Here is a 23636-nt window from a genome sequence, read left to right on the forward strand (position 1 = left end):
AATGGGAAATGAACAGACTTCCCGGTGGCTGTGATCTGTACACTGTCTTAAAGGCACAGTGTTTGGTATCTGAAGAATGCCTGTCTGACATCTATGACGTAAAGTCATCACAAAAATAATTTGGGATAAGGAGTTTAATAATAATAATAATAATAATAACATTATAAAACATCACACACAATCAAACATTGTGAATACATAATAGTAATTAATTCAGAAAATTAGAAAACACTGACCAAAGATACATACAGTAAGTAGGCCTATACATTAGTGTCTATTACAATGCACATTAGTGCACAAAAGGTATTGTGTAGATAAAAGTGCCTCAAAGCCTGCCTTGAGAATACTGTAATAATGCCTTCCAAATGCCAACAGTTCAGTTCAGAGTCATAATTCAAACTATTTTAGGTAGTTTGTTCACTGATTTGGTAAAAATGTGTGATACACATTAGACTGGACTGGCTTTAAATATCATTTATGCTATACATGATGTGTATAACATTTATAACTGAGCATTTCTCACTTGAAAATGTTTATAAATCTCTTTCAGGACCAACAGAGCAGTGTCTTCTGACTCCCTGCAATCCAGACAGAAAGAATGATTAATTACAGAGCATAATAATAACACATCCCATTAAAGTATTCAAATCAAAGCTAAGATATTTTGATGAAATTTAAGTGATTTTTGCGCCTCCTTTGAATGTCTAACTACCTAAAATCTGATGCTTCAGGTCAAGCACTCCAATTTAAAGTCTGTTTTCAAAAAAAGAGGCATGGTCACTTTATGATAAACAGAGATAATGTAGAATTCCTTCACACATTTGAAACACTAATCTGCAAACAATAGTAACTCAATAAAGCTGCGGTCACACTTGACTTTTCTCCCCATAGACTTTCATTCATATGCGGTGCAAAGTTCGAGCTTGGTGAACTCTGACCTGCGAAATCACATCACTTGACTGCGTGAGACCAGTAGAAGATCAAAACATGACCTCTCTGGACAGAAATTTAAAACAATCTAATAAGCTTGTTTAATCCCGACCCTTTTCCCAGCGCCGCACGAGAGAATATCGCATGCTCAAACTCTAATGTGACCGCAGCTTACTAACTAGCCCCTCATTGGTTTTTGTGGAAGCTTAAATGTGCCATGTGACTGGCACGAATGAATCCCATTGGTTCTCGTACATCGAGCTTCCTTTACTAAATTTGAATACTGTAAACACTGTTTTTCTTATCATTGTTTATGTATAACTACATGACTTAAAACTGTTCATCATATAAAAGTGATCCTGTCTCTTAAAGTGCTTAATTCACATGAATAAATTTTTTTAACAATTTTTAAATATTTAAAGTGCCACAGCTGTGTAAATATCTAAACACATAAATATATGCGTCTTTCAATGAAAAAACAGCTACACTGTCAGATTTGATTTCTAACATTTTTATGTTCTGAAGAGGAACAATTTTCTTCTGCATTTACAACAACATGAGAGTGAGTGAAATATCACATAATTTTCATTAAAACGGACAATAAATGCTTAAAAATAATACAAGAGTCATATTTATATAGATATGTACGTGATCCTGGGCTGCAAAACCAGACATAAAAGTAAATTTATTGATAATGACATTTATAAATCATCAGAAATAAATAAGCATTTCATTGATTTTTTTTTTTTTTTTTTAGGACAGGACAATAATTAAATAGTCGAGATACAACTGTTTGAATATCTAGTAAAATATGCATTGGCTATTCCTTCAAAATATCTGTGCAACTCAGACTGCTTTTATTTTCCAGGGTCACATATCCACAAGCATCATAAAAGGTTTTGTCTTACCAGTAGCACAAATGGCTCTGAATGGCGAACAAGTACTCGTTGAAGCTTTCAATCGGCGTCTCCTGAAGGACAAAGTCAATCCGTCGCCCACGATTCAACATTCCCACCTTGACATTGCTGTCCTCCTGCTCCACAGGACATGCTTTTGCACAAATGTTCAAATATTAGTTGAGTCATTTAAAAACTTGATTAATATCTCCATAGAAATTTTTTTTATACCTTCTGCTTCATCTGTGGGGGTCATTGCGCTCAGTCCACCTTCAGCAAGTGCTGGTGTTGGGACCTGAGAAATGCTCTGCCAAACCATACGTAAGGAGCCCAGTAAATCAGAACTGACTCTAGTCAACCCTTCTTTGAGCTCTGTGAACATCATTTAATCATGATCAGCCTCAGAGTTATTTTACAATATAAAAACTACACCATAAGTGATTTAAATGTAAATACCGAGGTGCATCCTCTTTCTGCCTTTATGATGTGGGATCAACATTGCAGGTAAGTCAACGTCTTGAGGCACAATCATGGGCTCGATCCGATACGCCACAGGATCAAACTGCACAATAACATTGGAGGTATAATAACTGAGCTCTATTACGCAATAATTTTAATGATAACATTCTAAAAATCATTTTAAATGAATAAATAGCAGAATAAGAAACAATATTGCTGGACATTTTATGCAAAATTGATGACCTATATAAACAACGACAGCCAGTAAGGATCAAATCTGCTTTAAAAATGCAGAAAACAAAACTTTAGTTATTGTACAGTTATCGTTCTTCGTGTCAATAGGCTTTAAAGGGATATTTAATCACCCTCAAGTGGTTCTAAACCTTTATAAGTTTCTATCATCTGTTGCAGAAAATATTTAGAAGAAAGCTGCAAACCTGCACCCACTGACTTGCATAGTAGGAAAAACGATTATACAATGGAAGTCAATGGTTACAGCTTTCTTTAAAATATCGTATTTGTTGTTCTGAGTAGAAGAAAGAAATCTATAAAGGTTTAAAAGGTGTACAGAATAAGTAAATAATAACCAAATTTTCATTGTTGGGAGAACTATCTCTTTAAGTGGGTTTAATGGCTTTCGCTCAAGATTTTGGAGATGGTCTTACTGGGTGGAAGATGTTGTAGAAACTCTTGCAGGTTGGCAAGCTGTAGTTGGGATCAATCCTCTTCAAACCTCTAACGGTTAAAAACATTCCTATGGGTGAACCGGCTGCAAAGAATGCCTGAGGATGAAAGGCCAACTGAGGATAATCTATGGATACCTGCAGAATAAACAAAATGTCAGTTGACAACTGTAAGTTAAACAAGCAGGTGTTTAGATTTTATTTGTCTTTGTTGTTATTATTATTGTAAGCAAAGCATTGGTGATTTAGTAGACAACAGTAGCCTAAACTTTAAAGGATATACAGGATAAAGATAATATTAAATAAAGAAAAGACATGAATTATTTAATAAATATTTATGCATATAAAGAGATAGATGCGAAATGCAATGATAGTAGGTAGGTAGGTAGGTAGGTTACTTTATTTATATAGAGTGGAGGAACTATGACGTCAAGTTGTATGCAAAAACCCGGAAGCGAGTTAGCATTTTAACAGTTCCGGTTCCCTCGTCCTAAAGTCTGTGGGATTTCGTTTAAAGTGCTTAAATAAGGTTTGTGGCTAACACAAACACAAGATACTTTCACGTTTTATTCTGCAACATAAAACACATAAGTTACAGCACACTCTTGATTTTTTAAATCGGTAATGCTTCTTTAAAAAGACGTTTGCTATCAAGTTGCTAAATGGAACTACAGGCGGTGTCGGAGTCATTATCATCATTGAGCTGAACTGGTCTGGAATGCAGCTCGCTTGCGTTGGGCATTTGGATTTGTATGTTATTTAAGTATTTTCATGAATAGTATTAAAGTGTTTGTAGTATTTGTTTAATTGGGAATTCATATTGTGTGTAGATAATTCCTTCACTTATAAAGACTGTCGAGACAGATTCATTTGTTAAACATTTATTTTAATTAAACGATATTATGAAGATACTGCTTACCTGTGCAGCCTGTTGCTTTCCTGCTTTCTTTAGTAATGCAAATGTGTGAATAAATGTGTAAAACTACTGTCATTTTAGCGTGATCAAGTGATTTCTTTTTTTGTTTTTTTGTCATCTGAACACATTTAACTCTGTCATAACTGTAATATTTACACTCCTCCATAAAACGTATAGCATATGTGACTGTATGAGCTGCTTTTCGCTGTTCTTTGTGAAATAAAAAGGATATTGAATGTTGTTCTCGATCCATCATGGAACTTGCAGGGATAGCATATAGACTTGTTTCTCACGCTTCATTTCTGTCGTCTGTTGAGGTAAGCAGGCTGTGTGCACACGAGCAATACACTTATTTAAATATGTCTTATGATAATACTATGTAGGCACATTTATACAAACAGTTTTAAAACTTTTACAACAAGCGTAAAGCAAAACAGATGTATTTCCCACGTAAAAACGATCCAAAATGTACATAGGTCTATGTGTTTTTTGCTTATTTATTTGTTTTTAATATATAGAGTGCATTATAATATAATAAACAGAGAGATTAACTCTTTGTCATGGACATTTCTAATAATAAGCTTGAAAAGTTGTCTGTAGCAGGGTGGTGCTGACGTCATAGGCGAGTGTCCTGAAGGCACTGTAGACCATTTATAGCCTAATGTTAGCTTTTCAGTTCCTGCATTTGCATTTAAAATCCAAAAGTGCTCAAACTTATATTATCGTGTAAGGATTATCCAGCTGGACAAAACATGTAAGTCTAATGAACAGTGTTTGAACACAGAGCTTAATATTTACAATCTTCAGAAAGCCTATGGGACAATCCTATAGGGATTTTATCGAGGAAACCAGTTTTATGCTAGCAGCCGATTAGCCTACAAGGTGACGTCATAGTTCCTCCACTCCATTGATATGTCTGTTTTAAACACCAACACTTACTTGTCCAATGCCCACATCGAAATGCTGATAGTCAACAGCACTAGTGGTAGGGGTTTGAGGATCATGATGGTTTCTCATCCCGAGACTTGGGGAGTTTGTCTCATTTTTGGCTGCAAGTCCACTCCCCATTCTGGAGGTCTGTCAGATATATTAAAGAAAGTTATCAGAAAGTGTCAAAACAGTTGATAAAAGCATCTGAAACAATGGACTCTTATCTGTCTTCCTTTCCATTTATGGGTGTGGAGAGGAAACCGTGCACAGTCAAGCCACATTTCAAACCTTTTCCACTTCTGCGTCTATAAACACAGTAAATTTCAGGAATTACCTTCCATTTCTTCACACAGTTCAAAATTTTCTTTCGAGGACCAAGAGGTATGCCGATATCTTTCAGGTCCTTCTCTGAGCAGAGGATCTGAAACAATTTCAATTGATGAAAATGATGAAGCTGAGTGTTTTAGGATGTGTGATGTGTGTGTTTGAGAACAGAAAACTAACCAGAGACTCCATATCCACTTGTTCTTTGTGCAGTAAACTGAGGTGCTCCTCCAAATCATGGCTTTTCAGCGCCACCTCCAGGCTCTCATAAGAACCACAGTCTGAGTGAACATGAGCGTCCTTGTGGAGCTTTAGGAAATATACAGAATTGTTAGTTAATAGATGAGTCAAAGTTTCATACTGAGATGTTGCTATTATTTATATATATATATATATATATATATATATATATATATATATATATATATATATATATATATATATATATATATACATATACATATATATTTTGGTAACACTTTAGTTAAGGTCACAATTTATTGTGTTAACCCATTAACTAACACTAGTAGCCGGGCCCGGCGCTATTTATAAAGGATTGTTCACTCAAACTGAAAATTCTTTCTGTCATTAATTATTAACACCCCCGTCGTTCCAACCTTCAGAACCCACATTTAAATATTTTTAAATATATGACATAGCAATTGAATTATGAGAATGGCTATATCATGATAAACAGTGCTTTATAATAACAATAATAATTCCTTACATTTCTATAGCGCTTTTCTTGGCACACAAAGCACTTTACACATAGGGGGAATATTCTCATTTACTTTTTCATTTTTTTTTTAAATGCAAGAAAGATCATTACAAAGATATAATATGAACAAAGAGACAAAGAGGGTTACATAAATAGAATTTCCAGCAAATTAAACAAGTTTAAATGATTTACACTAAGAAAGCGTTTTAAATGCAGTGTAATTGTTAAGAGTCTTTTAAAGAGTTCACATAAATTTCAAAGTCCATTCTGAAAAAAAAAGTAAGGGTGTTTCTTTGAAAATGTACATTTATGGATGTAAAATTTTGTTTAAAAAAGCAATAAATCAATAATAAATTTACAATGAGAAGGATCTACACTAAAGAATCCAGTTTAAACATCTAAAGAATACAATTTTTGGGGAAATACAGAAGTTTGGACATAAGAATTTTTTAATGAAATTGGAAAAGTCAACCCAAAACACTTTACAGTAAGTACAGTCCCAAAATAAATGGTTTAGAGTTTCATCATATTGAGTACAAAATTAGCATTTAGGGGAAATATTGTTATTAAATTTAGCTAGTTTGGTATTTATTGGGTAGCAATCTCCTCATCTACCACCAGTGTAGCATCCACCTGGATGAAGCGACAGCAGCCATTTTACACCAGACCGCACACCACAGAGAGAGAAGAAAGAGTAATGAAGCCAAATTATTATATGGGGGTGGTTGGGAGGCCATGGTGGACAGAGGCCAGTGGGTAAATTTGGCCAGGATCCCGGGGTTAAACCCGTAATGTTTTTCGATAGACATTCTGGGATTTTAGGGTATATGCTGAAGCATGCTAATAGGACTTTTAGTTTGCCAGTAACCTGGGTTAAGCGCTTCCGGCGAACTGTATGCCAAAGGAAAAATCTGCACGTTTTTAAGGTCTGTTTTCTTTCAAAATCAGCGATCTCCACTGGCTGAGTGATTTCCGATATGAAGTGGGTCTCAGATTGTACTAGAAGCACTGCATTAAATTACATTTTCCCCGCCATGTCTTTATAATATGAGCATTTATTTTATATTAACACTAGCTCGGCATATACCCAATTATATTCATCTGTCTCCATATTCTACTGCATCCCAGAATATTACACAGCACCAAAAATGTAAAAAAAAAAAATATATATATATATTGATTATATTCAATATATTTTTGTGTACGGCAGACGGCAACTCGACGTGACCCGCAGGGTAAAGTCTAGATCGGATATGCGGCCGTCCGGAAGTGCGATATGCGCATTAATAAAGCAGCAATTTTTTTAATGACACTGTATAACAATAATTAATATTTTTACATTACTGTGACGGTTGGGTGTAGGGTTGGGGTGGGGCTAGACGTTAATAAAATACAACAAATGTGAAATTTAATAAATAATAGAAATATTTCAGGTTAACTTCCGGCCGCAAATGTATCCGCTCTCTGTGTGCTCCAATCAGGTGAGCCCTCTTCAGCGCTCGCCATGACAACGAGATAGCGGTGACGTGCCTTGCAAAAATTTGCATGTGCATTCCTATAAAGCTCGTGTGCTCTCCATCAGCGTTGTCAGTTCGCTCGGTGTTGCTGTTTGTACTTGACCAAGGTGAGTTCAATACCGACGGTACGAGTGGCCATTTTGAAGTAAAAGCGATTTGCCGTCCATTTGATCTCATTGCTGTCGCGATGGAAAGCTGCTGCTTTGTTTTTATTTAATTTATTCAAAAGCGCGTTATTGTTTTCCAAATTGTAGAGTGTCGCCTCTTGGTGATTCTATGCTCTTTGCTCTTTGTCTGACTGTTGTAATGTTTTGCTTTGTTTTTCAGCTAAGCTGTTGAGCAAAGAAGCACTATTGAAGACAACAGTTGAAGACAACCGCGGTTTATATTCACGAGCGCGCGCGTTTCCGGGTTGTTTTCTGAAAGTTTGTCTTGTTTGCATGTCAAACTAAATAAACTATACTCTTTCTAAACACCTGTCTCGTGTTTTCTTTGTCCTCTACAGCAATGCACTGTCATGTAAGTCTGTTGAATGCATTTGTATGCAACATGGTTTGACAATACAGTAGTCTAACTAATAAATGGTTGTTATAAATGTACCTTCATTAGTCAACATTTGGTGTAGGTAATAAAAAGTTAATCAAAGATGTCCTAAGACATAAGGATTTTGTTATGGTTGTTATTATTTAATATTATTCTGTGTGAATAATATTATATTATATTTAACCAGCAAATTATACTATATATTTAACATGCCATGAACTTACTGTTATTTTAAAATTTGCTTAATAAAATGTCATAAGACAAGAATGGGTGTTGTTTTGGTTTTATGGCAATCTACAGTAGGATTAAGGTTGACTACAGCAGGTATAGGCTACATACATCATATGGAGTTTTTTTTAATGACCCAAATCAAGTAAAATGTCTCTTACTTAAGTACTTTTAGCACGCAAAAGTCAAATTTAAGTATATAAAATACAGTTTCCAACAACAAAATTTTGCCTTGTGAAAAAGACCAGTGTGGTGGTGAGAAAAAAAGTAATATCAAGTTATATATATTTATAAAAGAAGTTAAACAAGTTGTCATAATATTTAGTCATTAGATCATGTGACCGCTAGATGGCGCTCAATTAAAAGGAGCGTTCATTTCAAAGGAGCGCTACCCTGTACTAAAATGGCGGCTCTATTGACGCATCCCTTTCAATAGACAACATCAGGGTAGGCAACATCCAATGTATATTTCTATGGGAGCTAACTAGTATTCAAGTCATATCATGCTCAACTCTTATTACTCTTTTACGCTCTTTGAGAGTCTTGGCGGGATTTCAGAATGATATTTAGGCAACTATGAAGTAGCAGTACCGTCAGTGTACCATAGTTACACAATGCAGCATTTAGCTCGCTCATAAACATCGCTGTCTGAGCAGAAGTTTCATCATTAGCCTTGACTGTCAGATGCTCTTCATCTCAGGAGCTGTATTTTTAGATGCTTGATAACAGATATAAGGTGAGTTATGGCTGGAGTGGACGCTGCCAGACGGGCTTTTTAATTATTTTGGCATAACAGGAGCGAAGAAGGATACTAAAGAGTGACAGAGTCCACAAAACTGCTCTCTGGTTGCATCTCATTTAAAGAATATTATCTTTTAGAGCTTCATGCACACGGCGATGGAGGCGCACTCAGCGCACAAGGGAGAAAAGTGGGTGACATGATAAGAGCAGCTTAAATTATTACATGTTTTGGTTCACTAATTATTTAAACACAACTCTTTTGAGCTCTAAAAGGAAAAAAAACACATAAGAAATTTGCTGTTAAATTAATTTTAGCAGAGACGCAACTGCCAGTCATTTATTAGTTATTCGGGAAGATGTAGCCTAATAAAAATGTTTTAATAAAAAAAAATAAAAATAGTTTACTGCACAGTCCCACAGTAGGCTACACTATAAATAATATTTTATTTTATTAATATTAATATTATTACAATTTAGCTAAAACTGACAAAACGCAGAACCCTTTGAATGTTTGCTTTCATTTTGCTAAAAAGCGCACTTTTACAGTTGTGTAGAGAAATCCCATTATGCAGCAGCAGTCAAGCTATAACACATAATAAATGCCTTTTGCGTTTAAAGACGATCGGCCTGCGAAGCCAAGTTAGCAGTGTTATAAATGGAATAGGTATATAGTGCTTAAGTGGAATTACCGCGGATCAACCGAGAAACCTCACGTGCGCTGCAGGTAGGCAGAATGATAATCTTTTAAAAATATGTAATTTAGGCTATACTGCTATTTGCTCATGCAATCTTAAACAACATAAAATATATTGTAGATCTATTTTCTAAAATACAACATATCGAGTTTGTTTTGACTTGTAGCTCATGGCCCTTAAATGAAAATAACCTGAAAACAAGTTATTAAAAAAAAGGCTTAATAAATAAAATAATTAATAAATAAAATGATGGGTAGGCCTAGTAACCTAATGGTTTATGATGGTTTACAATATCACGAAAAAAACACACTTATGATAGCCTAAGATAAATCTTTGTTTTTAAATTTAAAATGATGAAAAAAAAGTTATAGCATGCTGAGTTGCGTGTTATCCGTGCCAAAATTTAACCAATTTTCACAGTAATAACATGTGAATTTTGGTATCTTTTTTAGGTCTTTTTCTGGCTACACTAATGCCTTAAAATGTAACTGAGTAATTGTTTTAAATGACATTAGATTTTAACATTTAGCTTAACCCTAACACTGATGTTGGTTGGATAATAGGCTACGTGAAGCGTGATGACTCGGTTAAGCTGATTTCACTATATTTATTTACCCGTTAAATGAATAGTCTGATCGTGGGTCAGCTTGCATGTGTGGGCATAATTTGACGTCTTTACCTAAAACTTTAAACATTCATAGGCCTGTTATTTAAAATAAAACGGAAATAAGGAGAATAACATATGATTTAAAGCACTCGTTTGGCACTAAAGCCATGATCCGTCTGCTTTAATAAGCGGTATGCATTACCATTGTTAATAAAATTCGTAATAGCGAAACTGCATATTGTTATTACTATTATCACGTAGCCTATATTACTGCCTTAGGTCAGTAACTTAAGCAGTAATACAAAGTAATAATAAATGTGAATAAATAGCCTAAATGAAATAAACAAGAGACAAAAATCAGTCACCAGGTCTAGTGCCCCCCTATGGATTTAAAGTGCCCCCTCAGTTTTGACTTCCTGGCGCCGGGCCTGTTATTAACTACTAATTAACGGTTCAATAATATTTAGGTTTTAGGTTTGTTATTTAATAGAGGACTTAAAATGTCACACGGAAAAAAATGTCACATGTTACTGATGTTGGATTAATCTAAAAAACAGGACTTTTTTGGTAACACTTTAGTTTAGGTCACAATTTATGGTATAAAAAAACCATGAACTGGGAGAGGCAGTTGCGCAGTAAGTAGTGCTGTCGCCTCACACAGCAAGAAGGTCGCTGGTTCGAACCACGGCTCAGTTGGCTTTTTTGTGTGGAGTTTGCATGTTCTCCCTTCCTTCGCGTGGGTTTCCTCCGGGTGCTCCGTTTTCCCCCACAGTCCAAAGACATGCGGTACAGGTGAATTGGGTAGGCTAAATTGTCCGTAGTGTATGAGTGTGTGTGTGAATGTGTGCGTGGATGTTTCCAAGAGATGGGTTGCAGCTGGAAGGGCAAAAAAAACTTGCTGGATAAGTTGGCGGTTTATTCCGCTGTGGCGACCCCGGATTAATAAAGGGACTAAGCCGACAAACTAACACTATGAGCTTAATAAACTACTAATTAGCAGTTTATTAATGGTTAAGTTTTGGGTAGGATTAGGGATGCAGAATAGGATCATACTTTATAACTACTAATGAACAGTTAATATCTTAATAATAGGCAGGTATTAAGCTAGTAGTTAATAGTAAAATTGTGACCTAACTTAAAGTGTTACCTTTTTTCATGAACAGAATTGTGTAAGCGGTTGTACTGTAGCCCTAAATGGTTGCACTTTACAATAAGGTTTCATTAGTTATTGTATTTACTAACATGAGCAATATTTGTCCAGCATTTATTAATTCACTTCATGCTTGTTAACATTATTAATGCACTGTGAGTTAACATAAACTACTTTATTTTCAATAACTAATGTTAACAAAGATGAACAAATACTATAATGAAGGTGTTTTTCATTGTTTGTTCATGTTAGCAAATACATTAACTAATATATCCTTATTGTGAAATGTTACCCAATAAATATATTATATTATGTTGGTTGCATGTTGAAATGGAACATTAATGTCTAGAAATTTACCCAAAATGTTCCTCATAGTGACCATTTGAAGTTATGCAATGTTTATTATTAAATTATTTTGCCATATGTTATGGAAAAGACTAGTTTTTATATAGAGCACATTTATCTAGCAGTGATATTTAAGTTTTATTTATATTCACTATAAACATGTATTATGTTATAGCATTTTAAAGATATTTGTTTTGTTGCAACATTTGTTTTATGCATTGTTTATTGTTTAACTCATTTTATGTGTCTATTTTTGCAAATACTATTTCTATTTAGATTTATTTTTTATTTCTATTACTTGATAGAGAAACATTTTCCCATGCAAAATTCATATCTATCTTATTTCAGTAACATTTGCTTTTCCTTAACAAAAAAGTGGTGCAAACCTCATGATCTGTGACATCTGCACTGGTTTCTTGATTGGTGAGGAGATCAAACAGGATCAATGATCCTGTGTAAAATGAAACACACAATTGGAAAGATGAATATAAATCATTTGCACCATCTATAAGTGTGGATTACCATTATATCAGTAAACAAAATCAACATACCAAGGCTGTGTCCAAACAGGGACACGTGTCCAGTGAACTGCGGATGCCTCTGCAGGAAGAGGCTGTGCAGACGGTTGATTTCAGAAGCCACAGTGTCCACAATAGTCTGGCAGTACGTCGCACTATTGTAGAAAAAAAGGTCCAGCACGGTGTCGTTGCTGAACTGACGCAGACGGCTAATGCTGGGTAGAGTGATTCTCTCGATGTCTCTATTCAAAATAGAAATGAAATTGTACAATAGCGTGAAACACAAGAAAACAATGGAAATTGAGAAGTTCATTAAAGGGAAGAGTCACAGAAAACAATTGCAGTTATATTATTTAATCTCAGTAGTTGTATGTGAAGTGTTTTTTTTAGCAGAACGTTAAAAAAGATTTTCAGCTGAAACACTAGTCCTTATTAGGGATTCATAAAATGCAAGTAAGGTAATACTGGTACTGGTATTTTGCGAGGTAAAAAAACATTCAAAACAAATTGAATAACAGTGACTTCTGGTTATAAAACGAGGTCTTATAAAATAAAAAAAATGTAATCTGTCTGTGCATGAAACTGAACATTATTTTCAATTCTATTTTGGTATGTATTCATTTTTTATTATATTCCTATATCTTGGATAGGGCAAGGCAGTGGCGCAGTAGGAAGTGCTGTCGCCTCACAGCAAGAAGGTCGCTGGTTCGAACCTCGGCTCAGTTGGCATTTCTGTGCGTAGTTTGCATGTTCTCCCTGCCTTCGCGTGGGTTTCCTCTGGGTGCTCCGGTTTCTCCCACAGTCCAAAGACATGCGGTACAGGTGAATTGGGTAGGCAAAATTGTCCGTAGTGTGTGTGTGGATGTTTCCCAGAGATGGGTTGCAGCTGGAAGAGCATCTGCTGCGTAAAAACTTGCTGGATAAGTTGGCGGTTCATTCCGCTGTGGCAACCCCGCATCAATAAAGGGATAAATATCTTTGATATCCTAAAATTGTGTTAACTCATGTTGGGTGACTATCACTTACTGGCATTAGTAAAAATACAATTAAACATTTAAAAATATGTGATGTTGTTGTTGAGTATTGCAATAGAGATATTTCTAACGATATAGCATTAAAATAGGTAAATGTTTCCCACTGCTGGGTTGCAGCTGCAAAGGCATCCGCTGCAAAAAACATATGCTGAAAAAGTTGGTGGTTCATTTCGATGGAATGGTTTTAAGCCGTAGAAAAATGAATGAACGAATGAATAAATAGGTAAATAATATTTTTCAGATCTAATTAATTCAAATTTAGACTAAAAAAACTGTGTCAATGTGCGAGGATTTGGTCTACAACACTATGAATGAGTGAAAACCTCAGCAGATATTCTGACTCTCATTGGCTGTTGTCTTTATAAGTATTTAGTTTCAGTTCACCTTTGGGCTACTCCAACCAATAGCAGACCAACAATTACTGGGGAGGTGGGGCTAAAGATAGTAAGGTCCCATCTAATTGGTCAAATTTAGCAACCAATGTATAAATTTATCACATATGCGTGTGTTTTCCAGAGATGGGTTGCGGCTGGAAGGGCATCCGCTGCGTAAAAACTTGGTGGATAAGTTGGCGGTTCATTCCGCTGTGGCGACCCCGGATTAATAAAGGGACTAAGCCAACAAGAAAATGAATGAATAAATGAATGACATATCTTTGCGATACATAAATTGCATATATGACAGGGTGCTTCAAAAAGAACACCACAACTTTGAAAATCTGCATTTAATCAAAGAAATATGATGGAACCTTGGGTAAATAATCAATTAGAGGAGTACTTAAAGTTTTTTTTTTTAGTAGAAAACAAGTTCATAGATGTTTAATATGACTCCCTCCAGACATTTGAGTGACATCAACCCGAAAGTTGAGATATTCTTTTTGATTGACCCTGTAATATAGTGATAATAATAATTTTGTGATGTGTTGTGCAGCCCTAATTACTATCAAACATCTTACTTGTCAACTCCTGTAGTTTCTCCATGCAAAACTTTGTGCCAGTTGACTGGAAGGTACTCCACCCGTCCAATGATGCTGGAGTCTCCACTCGGCCTGAAATGGCTGGTTATGAGGCTGTTGGATGCGTTTCGAAATTCATTCACTGAAGTGGAACAAAAAAAAAGTGTTAATAAAATGTTAAGTGTGATTGCTTGCTAACTAAACAGTTACAGGGATCCAGAATAAGGGGAAGTGCACATCTTTAGTTTTAACTGATGAATGCTCACCACATTGGACAATGCCACGCAGACGTATATCACAGGCCGGACCGATGCCATGAACCATGAACACTAGGTGGTCTACTATCTCTGGTTCTCCTACAGAAATACAGCAAGAAATCATATAAATAGATTTATATTTTTTGCAAACACACGTTGCAAATCGCTAGTTCTATGTAATGATTGAAGATTTGCCCAGTTTAAAAATATATAAATCTATAAAGTCAGTTAAGTTGTAAGCCAGCATGCAAATAGTCCTCCCCTTTAGAGAGACTCAGTTCAGCATTGACTTTAATGGAGTTTAGTATTGTTTTATATGAAAACATATACAGACTAAGCATAAATATTTGGTTGAGTTTGATTAGCATGTTGCTAATCTAACAATGTGCTAACAAATACTCAAAGTCTGGACTACAGTACCTATTCTTTCTGTATGCTGTGTAGTTGAATGCTTATGGAGTTATTACATTGTTAACTTAATGTCCATATGAAATCAAAATATACAATGTTTATTTTGCTAGCGCACATGGTTAAAATGTATGTAAAAATGTACTCTGAAGTGAAAATGTATCTGTGCCAAGTTAATCCACTTAAAAATAATTGATTTTGTGTGTGTGATCTGACCATTTCCTTCCATGTTTGGAGTGGCAGTGTTTCTATGTTGGCGTCAGTTTGACGATATCCTTAACAACGCCACTCTTACAGTTAGTTTGCAATGAGGGAATGATGCGCAAAAAAGAAAGCCTCAACCCCTTCTCAATATTCTGTTTCATTTAGAACTGCATCAACACAATGAAATAAAAGCAGCTTCAGATTCATGTTTTTTTTTTTCGTGTGCACTTTAATAACAAAGTAACCAAGTATTCACACAATAGATGTACTGCTCAGAGCAAACGTAGAAAAAAAAAATCATTAAAGAAGTTTAGATTCACCAGTCCTGACCCAACTTGCACGGATAAATGCACGGATAATACACAGAATATCGAGTGAAAGAGACAATAGTTTAGCTAACATGTTGCAAACCAAGTAATACTCTAATAAGTATCAAAACAAAAAAACTGAGTTTGTTGTTATCATATTGCTAATTTGATATTTTAAACATAAAAATACAAAAACTCTGGAGTATAATAGTTTATAACTTACACTGAATGGCATTGTTTTATTTTTTCACTATTAAATGAAAAGGGTATATTTTGCCAAAAAGTCAGCATCTATAATGAACTTTTCGCAATGCATTTTCAGACTGCAACATAAAAGATGAGTATTTTTGACTTTCGACAAAAAAAGGATCATCTTGTTTTTATTTTGAGTGGCCTTTTTGTGTGTCAGAAACAAGTTTGATTGTCAACATGATTTACCTATAGTGTTACAAGCAACTTGATTGTCACACATATGCCACCTTAAAAGGCTAAATATAACTTTTTTCTCATTAGCATTTCAAACATATTTTCTGAGCGCTTCACTCACCCTCTGGAATCTCTATTGAAATATTCTCCACTCCTCTCTTCAGTGTCCTGGGTTGAGTTCTTTCAGTCGGGGAAGGGGGAAAGTCCTTGCAGCTGCTGGGGTACTGAGTCATGAGCTGTGGCAATGCAAAGAAACATAGACAATAAAGTCATTGTGAACAGAAACATGACCATTTCCCACGAGCTTTACGTTTAGCAACTACCTTAGGATTGTGAAGGATCACAGTTTCCCCTGTTGGAAGCTCTAAATTTGTCTTCCATTCATCCAGTGTAACTGCGATCATGTAGGCATCCTGTTTTTAAATAAAGAAAAGGTTTGAAATGAGTAATGAACTGAAAAATCAAAGTCGCCTTAATCTTTACACAGGATTAAGACAAAAGGTCATTGTAATGTACAAAAACAATTGTATGTTACAAAAAGCAGATTTTATTGAAGACAGGTGTGCTGCAATGTGCTGCTCTATGATGTAACAGTGTGACTAAACTCTGCCTCCACATATGATGAGCAAAAGCTGCTTCAAAGCACGGCCTCTTTGTCACGGTTTCCGAAGGTTTCATCAAGTCAAATTTAAGACTTAAGACCTTTTTAAGACCAGTATGAATTAAATTTCAGGCTTATTTAGGACTAAATGCTAAGGATTATTTTTCTAATGGAAAGGATTTTCACCAGCCTCGTCAAAAAAAATATTAAATCTAATTTAGTTACTTCTTATCCACATATTTTAAATATTGTGTCAATGTGCATGCACTTTTATTCAATAAAACGTTCTTAAGAAAAAAAATTATAGTTATAAAAATATAAATACATGGAGAACTTTTAAACAGTTTTTTGTATGGAAGATAATTAAACCATATTGTTTTTTGTTAAATGTTTTAATGTTACATTGTTTGTGATTGGATGTGTGTTGGCCTGATTGTGTAGCTTTACATGGACAAAGGAAAATTAGGACCTGTTTAACATGAATTAAGACCTACAACATAACATTTGAGTGAATTTAAAACCTTTTAGGTTTTTGAAATTTAAGACATTTTAGGACTTCACTGATTCACAGTATAGACTTTAAATTTTTAGTCAGCCAGCCCAAGCATTTCCCATAAGCCATCTTGCCATTACAAAATCGACACATTTATCGTTTCACACTTCTTTAAAAATCAGTAATCTTCACTGCCTGACTAATATACGAAATAAGGTGAGTCTTGGACCAGACATGAAGCACTGCATTAAATTCCCTTTGAAAATGTATTTTACCCCCGTATTTTTTAAATTACATTTTGTCCCAAGCCTGCTGCTACTGACGGGGCTAGTGTTTACACGTTGTTTCATCTCATTTTACGCTTGAACAACTAAACGAATGCTCTATTAAACTGATTTTATTTTTAATTGCACTACAACACTGATGCTGTAAAAAGAACCTTATGAAATTGAAAGTAGTCACATTAACCTTTCACTGGAAGTTTATTGTTGGCTGAAAAACACTATAACACAAATAATTACAACAATAAATAACATTGTGCAGTGCTAAACTGTGGTTTCTTAGCTTAGCATTGGCTTCTTTCTGATTCTAACGTTAGGAAGGAGTAGATTACCTTTACTTGAAATGACACTTAGGCATGGGACAAAACCGTTTTCAAGGTATACAACGTTTTGAAAAACTCACGGTTTTAAAACTGCCAGAATGTTCTGTAATACTGTTCCAATGGTATATGTAAGATTAAAAAAAAGAAAGAAATGTAAGTATTTTAGGACAACAGTATCTACAGCAGAAAATATATCCAAAAATGCCGTTTGAAATTGCAAAAAAAATTCTGAATTTGTGAAACTAATGAAGACAGCAGAAGTCAATGACTTTTAAAAATATTTTAGCCTGACATGTTTACCGTTTCAAAATATTTTATATGTTTCCCAAAATAAAATATTTTGTGTTCAAAAAGGGAAAAAAGTTTGTTTTGTTACTCAGACATTTAAAAAGAATATATATTATAGCAGTAATCTTAATACCATGAAACTGTGATATTTTTTCCAAGGTTATCATAACGTCAGAATTATATACCGGCCCATGTCTAATGACATTCCAGACGTTTTATTACCGATTCGTTTACAGACAATGCACAATTCAGATTTTTAAATCTGAAAACAATACTCTGCTGAATACATTGGATCTGACAGCAAGTGTGAGTAACTGCGTTTATTACTTTACAATTACTTTATTACTTCTTATTATATTCACAGTTGCTTTGTCTGTTATTAAAGATTGTTCTATAGTTACTCAGTATTTAAGTGTTTTTAACCTAAATCACAATAGCATCTATCTAAGGATGTATCCTGTCAAGCACACAATCAGAAGTTTATATCTGTGGGCTTTGGAAAATGATCTTACAATGAAAGCGTTGAAATTTAAATACACAAAAATGCCATTAATACAAGTGTGTTTAATTCCAAACTTACAGCCTACTCTCCTTATTCAAACAGTGTGTTCAAAGATGGCCAGAAAAAATGCCTAATATGATGTTATTTGATGTTGAAATCGTAAGATAATGACCCCTTTAAGTACTAAATACTAGAAAAGTATCACTGTTTTTTATTGAATTTGTGCAACCCACCTCAAGGAATTCGCTGAGATCTTCAGTATAGGGAGTGTAGCTCATGTCTTTGTTGCCTTTGTGGAACCAGGAGCAGCGTCTGACCTCGGTGGGCTTCTGTTCCCAATATACAGGGTAACGCTTGCGCTCACGTAGCTTAACATCATACCTTCGTCCATCTGTAGCCACTACCACTTCATCCTTATCATATTTGCCTGCTGCAGACAAACCGGATCTCATGGTTATGAATCAAACATACACGTGTACTGGTGGCATGACCTACAGTGAGCTCCTATAGAGGATTTAATGGAGTACCTCGAGCGTACGCCTCCTCCAGCCGCTGTGAATCTTCTCTGCTGAAGGGCTGCCAGGAGTCTTTCGAGTCCACCTGCTGGTTGAAGAACCAGTGGTGCTGGATGGGCTCATACGGCTCCACAATATTCATACTGAGAAGAGCAGAGACGCCAATGCCTATGGACTGGAAATATAAAATTTTTTAGTACTCTAATTTCTGTACATGATAAATATTATGCACATATAGATAAATAGAGAGCACTTGAAAAATTAAAAACTCTCAGTTTCTCTAGAGTTTCTGGATATAATTCAATTCATCTTTATTTCTATAGATCTTTTACAATGTAGATTGTGTCAAAGCAGCTAAACATACAAGTTCTAGTAAATTGAAACTGTGTCAGTTCAGTTTAGCTCAGTTCAGTGTGGTTTAGTTTTCACTACTGAAAGTCCGAACTATGAAGACCACATCTTTCCATGTGCAGCTCCTCAACTCCCAAACCAAGCAAGCCAGTGGCGACGGTGGCGAGGAATAAACTTCGACAACTGACAGAAGTGAAAGAAAAGAAACCTTGAGAAAAACCCAGCTCAGTTGGACATGGCAATTTCTCTTCTGGCCAAACTTATTATGTATTACTTTTGACTAGGGCCAGACAGAATCTGCAGATTTTTTGCCATTTCTGAAGAGAATTTTGTAAAACATCTGCGGATTTATGCAGAATTATTTTGGGGATATCGTAACAAAAACTTAATATATGACAAAAAAAAAATAGTTTTTTAACTTTTATTCAATGTTTACAATGCAAATCCATCTAAATACACTTGTTTGGTAACAAAGCAAGTCTCTCGTTATATATCTTTATTAAAAGACAGAAAATATTACTTTACAAATGGGCTAGTAAATAAACCCTATGAACACATTCAGATTAGTCAATATTATTACTAAAGTTAATTTAAAATCTGAATAAATATAAATTTACACAATACATAGACTTAATGATGGGCTAAAAATCTGCAGATTTCTGCACACACAGTTTCTGGGCCAGTTGGGATTTCTGTGTGGAGTTTGCATGTTCTTTCGGTGTTGGCGTGGGTTTCCTCCACAGTCCAAAGACATGCAGTATAGATTAATTAAACTAAATTGGCGATAGTGTATGTGTGAATAAGTGTGTATGGATGTTTCCCAGTACTGGCAGCTGGAAGGGCTTTCGTTGTGTAAAACATACAAACAATTACAAATTCCGCCCTGATAAATAAAGGGACTAAGCCGAAGGAAAATGAATGAATATATTTGTTAATGCGTTTGAAGTTTTAGTCTGAACAAAAAGTGAAATGTGCAAGTAATTTGAATATCATTTATTTATTCATTTTCTTTTCGGCTTAGTTCCTTTATTAATCAGGGTCATCACAGCGGAATGAACCACCAAGTTATCAAGCAAATGTTTTACAGAGGGCATGCCCTTCCAGCTGCAACTCAACACTGGAGAACACCCATACACTCTTGCATACGCTATAGACACTACGTCCAATTAAATATCATATAAAATTATTTTAAAGTACATCAAATGAATTAAAGTACACTGTAGTTAGACTATCAAAGAATAAAATGACTGAAATTGCGAAGTAACAGCTCACAAACTTCAAGGAGAGTGGTTACGTCATTGCTGTGATGTCAGCTGTGTTACGTAATACTTAGTGATGGCAGCAGCACAAATGACAAACAGAAGTCAAATGTAAAGTCGGTTCAAGCGTGAATGCCCAACAGAAACACTGGAGTGAACAATACTCTAGAACCAAACGAACGACATTTTTACCCCGTTCATACTAACATTGTGTGGCGTGTTTGCGTTTCTGTTGTTGGGCGTGCAATTCTAACGGAAAAGTAGGACGCAGCATTTAAACGAGTCAGCAAGGACAAACAAACATAAAGAAAATGTGTTTTATTTACTCGTGCAAATTTAAATATACAGGAAAATGTATCCAGCTATGTTTGATAAATGAAAAAATAATATTAAATAATAAAGCGTATCTGTCAAACAAGTACAGATGATTCAGATGACATAATGTCAAGCTTGTCTAATCATTTAAAGCACGCTGTTATGCCATATCGCTCGTAAGAATAACGAGAATGTAACATCTGAGAAAAATGTAAACAAATGAGAGGAAACAGCATAAAAATGTATCGCCATGTACTCACCGGCTGCTCGTACGGAAGCTCGCTTAGGACAAACTTGATCTCTGACAGAGCAAACCTCACGCTGTTATTCACTCTAGTGGGCAAATCCGAAGTAAATGCGTTTACCAGGAGCTAACTTCTTATAAGTCGTTCAAATTCTGTCTAAAGGTCGACTGATGGGGAATTTTGATACTAGAGCTGCAAGAGCGGCTGCAGGTCAATATGGTGAGGCGGTTATTATGAGTCAATCAATATCAAATTATGGCGCTCATAATCACGCGCATAGTGATCTCAGAATAACAAATGACTCAATATTCATCTGTTTCTAGCCTGTTGCAAAATAAGTGAGTTTATGTTTAGAAAGTTCTCAGTGGCGAGTGACTGTCTTTTTTTAATGTAAAAGTTTATATATATTTTTATATAATTGTAATGAGTAGGCTAAATGCACATTGTGGACACATTATAACCCATACCATAACCAGACCATAAAGTAAATAAATTGGAGACCCTCAAACCACTGTGTTTTACTCATATTCAAGAAGTTTTTATTAATTAAAGAATGTAAGCAAAATCTATTATCACTTTTAATCATTTTAATTACTGATATCATGTTATTTATGTTTTATATAAACACAGTGGACCAATATTTTACCCACATTTAATGTTTTCCTACCAATTTTATTGGAAAGTACACAGTTATCAAGCATTTAATATCCTTCTACATTGTACAAAATTCAGGGTTCCACACAATCGACTTGTGTTGGGACAACTTGAAAGAACTAAGTTAACTGATTGGCTTTTACAAATTTAAGTGGTTCGAACAAAAAAAAAGTTGATTTTAAACAACTCAAGAATTGGCTAGTTTCAGCTCATTTTAAAAAAGTCATTTTAACAAACAGCAAACATAATTTCTTTGAGTGTATAAAATCAGAGAAGTTTTACGAACTAATTTCAAGAGGAGCACATGATTTGATTGATCATGGATGGTCTCTCAGCTGTAATCTGCAATAATTCATACAGATTGATCCAAGCCTAGTAGCCTACTGCATTATCTTCGTTTTTGGAAAAATCCCCCCTTCCACCCCATCTCCTCCTTCTACCATGGGGAGCTCTCAAGACCTCTTGGACCCCTCTTGCATGCTTATTGACCAGGCGGGAGCCCTGAGCTTAATTATTTCCAAGCTCAGGGTTCCCTCCTCGGACAGCATGCCAAACCTGCTAATAGCGTCAAGCAATATCTAAGTGTGAACTCTTGAAATCTTTACTGAAGTTTTTGTTTTTCCAGCCAGACTTGCAATTTTACTTAACAAAAATGACAATATGACTGAATTCAGTTTTAACTGCTCAGTGTCAACAAAACCTACTACATAATTTTGAATAAACTGCTTGGAAAATTACTCTAAATATATAAACCCCAAATGACTCTTTCGCACAGCAGTGGCAAGCTAATTTGTGAAAATGTAGTTTTGTAGCACACATACACTCAACTGGCCACTTTATTGGGTACATCTTACTAGTACCAGGTTAGACCCCCTTTTGCATTCAGAACTACCTTAATCCTTCATTGCATAGATTCAACAAAGTACTGGAAAATTCTTCAGAGATTTTGGTCCATATTGACTATATATGAAAGCATCATGCAGTTGCTGCAGGTTTGTTGGCTGCACATCCATGTAGGGAATTATCCGTTTCACCATATCCTAAAGGTGCTCTATTGGATTGAGTTCTGATGACTGTGGAGGCCATCTGAATACAGTGAACTCATTGTCATTTTCAAAAGGGATGGACATGGTCAGCAACAATACTCAGGTTCGCTGTGGCGTTGACATGATGCTCAATTGGTACTAATGGACCCAAAGTGTGCCAAGAAAATATTTGCCACACTTTTACACCACCACCACAAGCCTGAACCGTTGATACAAGGCAGGATGGATCGATGCTTTCATGTTGTTGATGCCAAAATCTGACACTACCAACCGAATGTCGCAGCAGAAATCGAGACTCATCAGACCAGGCAACGTTTTTCCAATCTTCTATTGTCCAATTATGGTGAGCCTGTGCAAATTGTAGCCTCTGTTACCTGTTCTAAATGGACAGGAGTGGCACCCGGTGTCTTCTGCTGCTGTAGCCCATCTGCCTCAAGGTTCAACATGTTGTGCCTTCAGAGATGCTCTTCTGCACACCTCGGTTGTTACAAGTGGTTATTTGAGTTACTGTTCCCTTTCAAGCAACTCGAACCAACCATTCTTCTCTGACATCGAGGCATTTGCGCCTACAGAACTGCCGCTCACTAAATAGTTTCTCTTTTTCAAACCATACTGAAAGAGAGTACCATTCCTGTAAATCCTAAAGATGGTTGTGCGTGAAAATTCCAGTAGATGAAGGTTTTTGAACCAACAACCATGCCACATTCAAAATCACATAAATCACTATTCTAAATGTATCGAGTTGCTGCCATGTGATTGGCTGATTAGAAATTTGTGTTAACGAGCAGTTTGACAGGTTTACCTAATAAGGTCGCCAGAAAATGTATTTTTTAAACCTATTTTCCCATAAATTTAACTCATATTTAGTTTTTCTTACTATAACTTGTTAGACAAATGTGTGTAACAGAAGCATAGCTGACATAGCATATAGCTATACATTTAATATAAAAACAGAAATTAAAAAGAACAAA

At 35.4% G+C, this 23636-nt stretch overlaps 1 protein-coding gene and 1 long non-coding RNA gene across 3 annotated transcripts; one reads left to right on the forward strand and one right to left on the reverse strand.

The window, feature by feature from the left end:
• Positions 1-119: 119 nt before the first annotated feature.
• ddhd2 (DDHD domain containing 2) lies at positions 120-21073 on the reverse strand. 2 transcript variants are annotated; one of them, XM_087270492.1, is made up of 17 exons: positions 20981-21073; positions 18808-18970; positions 18514-18710; positions 16116-16205; positions 15914-16028; positions 14456-14545; positions 14190-14331; positions 12234-12442; positions 12069-12133; positions 5319-5447; positions 5149-5235; positions 4824-4961; positions 2951-3106; positions 2283-2388; positions 2058-2198; positions 1839-1980; positions 120-578 (listed from the first exon to the last, which is right to left on the reverse strand). In XM_087270492.1, the coding sequence occupies exons 2-17, from the start codon at positions 18935-18937 to the stop codon at positions 503-505; spliced, it is 2013 nt and encodes a 670-aa protein (XP_087126618.1). In that variant the 5' UTR covers positions 18938-18970; positions 20981-21073; the 3' UTR covers positions 120-502. The 2 variants fall into 2 exon arrangements, with proteins under 2 accessions (XP_087126618.1, XP_087126619.1); XM_087270493.1 differs by lacking the exon at positions 20981-21073 and adding an exon at positions 19160-19330.
• On the forward strand, positions 7446-7846 carry LOC137496580 (uncharacterized). The gene is made up of 2 exons (XR_015501102.1): positions 7446-7480; positions 7701-7846. It is a non-coding gene; the product is annotated as an uncharacterized LOC137496580 (long non-coding RNA).
• Positions 21074-23636: the final 2563 nt, after the last annotated feature.

Source organism: Danio rerio, chromosome 10, assembly GCF_052040795.2.
Source record: "Danio rerio strain M-AB ecotype USA chromosome 10, GRCz13ab, whole genome shotgun sequence".
In the NCBI taxonomy this organism is placed as follows: Eukaryota; Metazoa; Chordata; class Actinopteri; order Cypriniformes; family Danionidae; genus Danio; species Danio rerio.

Coding starts and splice junctions, on each gene's coding strand:
- ddhd2 (XM_087270492.1), bottom strand. CDS start 18,937: ATGAATATTGTGGAGCCGTATGAGCCCATCCAGCACCACTGGTTCTTC. Junction 14,332..14,455: donor GCGTGGCATTGTCCAATGTG/GTGAGCATTCAT, acceptor GTTCCACTTCAG/TGAATGAATTTCGAAACGCA. Junction 579..1,838: donor CAGAGCCATTTGTGCTACTG/GTAAGACAAAAC, acceptor TCTGGATTGCAG/GGAGTCAGAAGACACTGCTC.